This window comes from Fulmarus glacialis, unplaced genomic scaffold (assembly GCF_000690835.1).
Source record: "Fulmarus glacialis isolate BGI_N327 unplaced genomic scaffold, ASM69083v1 scaffold46834, whole genome shotgun sequence".
Taxonomy (NCBI): Eukaryota; Metazoa; Chordata; class Aves; order Procellariiformes; family Procellariidae; genus Fulmarus; species Fulmarus glacialis.
In genome coordinates this window covers 18,227-23,708 of record NW_009209714.1, presented here as the reverse complement: position 1 = coordinate 23,708, position 5,482 = coordinate 18,227, and the positions used below count along the sequence as shown (strand labels likewise).

The following is a 5,482-nucleotide window of genomic DNA, read 5'->3' as shown; positions in this document are numbered from 1 at the left end:
GCCCCAGTGCCTTCGGCTGAGGTGCTCTGGACAGTTTTCCACCCATTTCTGTGTGTCAGGGGATTGGGATGGGGCACGGGAGGGGAGCACAAGATGGAGGGAGTCCCACAGCCAAATCCACTGAATTGACGTTGCCAGCAAATTTTTTTTTCAGAGCTAGGGAAATCTGAGTTTCACGAAGGGAAAAATAGATTTCCATGTGCAATGATCAGAGCAGAGTTTTAAGCCGTCAGCAATGCCCGCTGACATGAGGCGCAGCGGTGGCCTGAGGGCCAGAGAGCCCTGGCTGTTTGGTGAAGCTGGTTGCTCTCAACCAAAAATGAACGGATCCCTCTCTGCCCCCCGGGGAAGTCACCCCGGCCACTGCGGGGTCCTGCCCTTCCTGTGGTCGTGATGGCATTGGAAATGTCGGACACTGGTGGAGGCTCAGGTGGAGAGTCACTTGCCGTGGTGCTGGCGAGACGCTCACGTTGGGAAGAGGCATGAGGGACTGCAGGAGGATGGGCCCAGGGATGGGGAGGAAAGCCAGGAAGGTGCCTGCAGATCTTCCTATGACCTCTTATATCCAGGATGGGGAGGTGGAGGCCAACCCGAGGCAGCACTTTTCTCTCTTTAGCAGGACACAACTTAATGTTTTGCGACAGACTGAAGGCATTTTAATTATCTGGTGAGCAGTTTGTAACCTTTGAGATACTCGCTGGCAATGCCATTGGGGCATCCAAAGGGGTTAGGAGGGTTTCGGCTGGGCAGGGGCAGGGCAGCGAGGCCCTGGGCACCGGCTCACCGGCTGCCTGCCCAGAGCTACGGAAAGGGCTCACGGGGAGGGGGCGAGGGCTGACGGCGCTGAGCGGGAATCATTCGGGCAACTGGGTTTTGTCATGACCTACGTTTGAAGGAAAGAGAAGGTCATCACTATGTGTTTAGGTAGCAATTTTCATCCTCCCCATTTACAGACTCTCTTAGGATGGGGAAAGACCGGCCTGCTTTCCAGGCCTGATCAGCAAGAGTCTGGCATTAAATGATAATCTCTGGTACTCACCTGCGCAGTATTTGTTAGAGATCCTCTGGGCCACAGCTCCAGGAGAAGCAAAGGACAGTGTCACTACCTGAACCTCCCCCCAGCTGCAGCACAAACAGAGGATAATCTCCAGAGGTGGGATTCGGGCACAGCCCACCCAGCATTAGCACCCTTGGGCAGCACAGCTCTCTCATGACCATAGGAAAGCAGCGTTTCAAACAGGAGCAGAGCTTTCTGGTATTTTCCTAGAAAATGTTTCTCAGTAGAGAGAAATCATCTCCACATTAATCAATTAGTAAGTAGCCGCAGCAAAAGCTCGCGCTGATGGCAGCTCTCAGTTAAGTGCGATGGGTCGTGCAGATTTGTGACTAATGGGCCACATTAATTCCCAAATTGTCTCAGCCCGGCTGGATGGCTCTAGTGGAGGGAGAGGATTTAAGACGATTGCTGTTCCCATCTTAGGAAGCAGCTATTTACTGTTGTTACTACACATCAGGGAATACTTTAAAATGCTCAAAATCTTAACCTCCTTTAGTAGGGAGTGGGAAGTAGGTCCTGCAGATGTGATGCAGAGCTGTCTGAGTTCACGCTGGAGCCTGGCAGGCAGCCACAGCCCTTCTCCAGCGCTTCTTGGATGGGGAGGTGCTCCTGCTACGTACATCATGGGTGAAATTCAACGGCAAAACTTGAAAACCAGATTTAGGAGCAGAAAAGGGCAGGGCAGCTCCCTCTCTCACCCCTTTTTCCCAAGGCTGGATCAGGTAGGTGCAGCTCTGACTGGAGATGCTGGTGCTAGGACCCCTTCCAGGGCAGCATTTCTAACCGGGTGACCAGGGCTGCCGGGTCCTTCAGTCTGATTTAGTCATACAGTACACGTGCTTGTGTGCATGGAGGGATGCAGAGGACCTCACTGTCACCTCAGATGCTGCCACCCCCTCGCCCTCACCTCCAAACACAGCAAACGCAACATGCAGCTGCTGTATTGCCTAAGATCAGCCACAGGTCCAGGGACCAAACCATTGTGTCAGACATAAGCCTAGCTGGACCCTGTGAGCCCTTTCTGAGCAGCCAGACCACGCAGCACGGCATTGTGGAGATGCCCTCGCTTTGAGAGGAAGACTGGTGATGTGCCTGGGAGCAAGGCACCTTCTCTTCCCATGCCAACCTCTGCTCCCGCCACCGCCAGCATGGCTGGAGGTGCTCAGGCAGTGCCCGGTGTGGGACAGGGAGGAATGCAGAGCATTGGTGGTACTCAAAGACACTATGGATGCCCTGGGAGAACAAGTGGTACCACTAGCTGATCTCTCTGTTCAGCCTCCCAGGAGCTCCAGGAATCTCTGCCATTGGCATCCCACCAAAGCAGCTGAACTTCTGGGCTCTGCCCGTCGCCCACACAGGGCAGTGCATGGCCAGGGACAGGCAGGGAGCCCGGGGGACCGATCGCAGAGCATCTGCAGGGCGGCTCAGGCAGTAGGGAGGCAACAAGAGAAAGGAGGAGGGTTCCCCCAGCTGCATGTCTGCTTCGGAGGGCCCACAGCTCATGGAAAGGCAGCACCTCCCTTGCCCCCTGGAGCCATGGCCCCCCAAACCTCCCAACCAGCTTGGTCTGGCACCAGGGTACGGTGGTTGTTACTTCCCCGAAACACACTGGCACTTACCTGAGGCCTCTATGGCCTCAAGATACTGAAAATAAAAGTCACTATTTCTTAAATGTAGAAGAGGTACAATGGGGGTGCTCTGGATGCAACGTGAATTCTTTGCAATCGGGCTGACAGTGCTGGGCTCGCCAGGCAGAAAGATAGCAGAGAAATGAAAATCATCGCTCCTCCCCACACCCAAACCACACACGCACACAAAACCAAAAGAGCTCACACTAGCACTCCCCTAAAGTCGTTCTCCACTGCTCAGCCTGCCCACCACACACTGATGGCTGGAATAAAGACTAGAAAGGCTTTCCATAACTAATATGGAAAAACATTGCTGTCTAATGAAATCTTTATACTCCAGCAGACAACTATTACAGCACTATAGCTTTTTTTCTTCTTGTGTTTATCAGCACAAACACAGACTTTCTCTACAGCATTTCAGACATCCCTGTCTTTGGTTTTCTGATACCAGGGTGATGGGCACACTCTATTGCCATGATTTTTCACAGCGGGACCAGGACAGTATGTCAGATGAGTGGTGAGAAGGACATCTAGAGTCTCTTTTTTTTTTTTTATTAATACCACAAACCTTGCTGTTAGTTTTCTTAAATTCACAAAACCAACAAATCAGGCAACCCTTCTTGTATACTTCTCAGACAGTTGCCTTTTCCATGTCCTGTGGGAATAAAATTGCAGTTTACTTATGACTGGATTATTTTTCCTTTCTAATACAAACATCTCAAGTTTTCCTTTCCCATTTGTCTTTTGTTCTCACTGATGCCCAATAAATCAAGAATATATGTATGTGAAAATGGAGAACTTCCTCTTAATGATTTTAGACGAGTGCAAAATTTCCAGCCAGTGCAAACCCCAGCTATGAACCCCCAGCCGTCAGGACCTCTTTCCCACAGCCTTGTAGCCTACTTTGGAGATGTGCTTCTAAGATGTTCTGGTATAAAAGGCTACTGTTTTGACTTAGCAGCCCTTTATACTGCAATAGGAGAAGTGGCAATAGCAGGTATGAGCACAGGGATCAGACTGAAGGTCATTTGACAGGCAGGTATCTGAGCATTTCTACCCAGGGCCAGGGAAATTGCTCTTGGGAGAGAGTTACCAAAGCAACTTTGTTCTGCCCTTTGGAGCCAAATTAGAGAATTTAGATAGCAGGTGTTTCTGGCTCATGTGAAGGCTGCTTTGCTGAAGATGCCAAGGGAGGAGATTAGCAAAGAGATCTTCTTTCAGCAGTTTTACGAAGATGATGTGTATGTGTCCCTTTCAGTTTACTAGAAGCAGAAAAAGATTATATGGGTTTTGTCTTAACTGCATACTTTGTCTACCTCACACAATGTCTACCTCACACACATCATTCAAAGAGCAGAGACCGTCAGACCACAAACAGTGTTGTAAAAACAAAGACTAGTATTTCAGTTGTAAAATCATTTTTTATTGTTACAAATATACATATGAATAAAATCCCTTCAACCTGTAATGTAAGTGGGTAATTTGGGAAATTTGCACCCCCACCCTCAAAAGCTGAAATGTTTTTACAGATGTCAAACTATTTTTCTCGTAGAATTACACATTGAAAGGAAGCTAATACGCAGACAGAACTGAGGAAGGCCTCTAGAAAACAGCAATATTAATAAAATTTCAATTGCCCTCATTCCAATCCACTATATACATTAATTTATGAATGTGGAAGCATACCATGATTATACGTCATCCAAATCCTTCTCTGTTGTGCTTTTTGACAGTACACAAATGTAAGCGTTGGAGCTTTATGTACAGTACGAGAACAGGAAGAAAGAAGCTCCCTATGGGAGAATGTAAAAACCATACCCAAGCATTTAATATATATAATCTATACAAATTACTTTATTAGTGTGCTCTTTTAATATAATTACAATGTGCAATTGCATACCGCAAGAATATATTTATAGGTAAGTCACGTGCAGATTTGACACATTTACATTCAGCAGTACAACACATCACCTGCTGTACAGTGTATTAGTGTAAGACAGTGTCCAGTTAATTTGCTTTGCTTTCTAAATGCCCTAATGCAGGGCACTCTTTGTAGCTGCTTCAGAGAAATTCAAGTAGAATACATGAAAGAATCGCTGGCTTTAGCAAAGGCATGGAAAGGAAGGTCTGCATTGTACAGAACAGAAATTAAGGACCGAATCAATGCCAAGTGACTGTACTGTAAATCACGATTGGAAGAATCAGGTTTTCTGCATGGAAATGTACCTGTGGTGAAAGAGCAGCTGTCTAGAAGGGCTGTTGATTGCTGTACCCTGATTGTTATAAAAAGCTCTTGCGCTACAAAGCACTTGTACTGATTGCTAAACAAAAATAAAATCTTTATCTGCTTCTTCGCCAGAGTCACTGGACTTGCTTCCCTGATGGCCGTCTTTACTTAAGGACCTCTGCTTCAGTTCCTGGAACTCATGAGGCTGCTGCCCAGGGCTTCTTTTTGCAGCTGTATAGAATAGAAATAGGTCTTACTAATGATTGTAGAAGAGAGAGGAAGAAAAATATCTTAAAAAAAGAAAAGTCATTCATACACACAGGACCTGCTCCTGCTCCCACTGAATTCATCTGCACTAGTGGGAGTAGCATAGGTCCATTAACTCTTCAACCCAGAAAAAGGTGAGAAAGAATCATAGAATCATAGAATCATTAAGGTTGGAAAAGACCTCTAAGATCATCGAGTCCAACCGTCAACACAACACCACCATGCCCACTAAACCATGTCCCGAAGCGCCTCATCTACACGTCTTTTAAATACTTCCAGGGATGGTGACTCAATCCCTGGGCA

General features: G+C 47.5%; 1 protein-coding gene across 1 annotated transcript in view; it reads right to left on the bottom strand.

The window, feature by feature from the left end:
* Positions 1–4,086: 4,086 nt before the first annotated feature.
* The window catches only part of LOC104076139 (leucine-rich repeat-containing protein 16A-like), a gene marked incomplete at its 5' end in the record, with an annotated part of 19,284 nt that continues 17,888 nt past the window's right edge, over positions 4,087–5,482 (bottom strand). The window contains one exon of the mRNA XM_009576903.1: positions 4,087–5,143. Coding sequence (XP_009575198.1) covers positions 5,007–5,143 — 137 coding nt within the window. The remainder of the gene's footprint in view (positions 5,144–5,482) is intronic.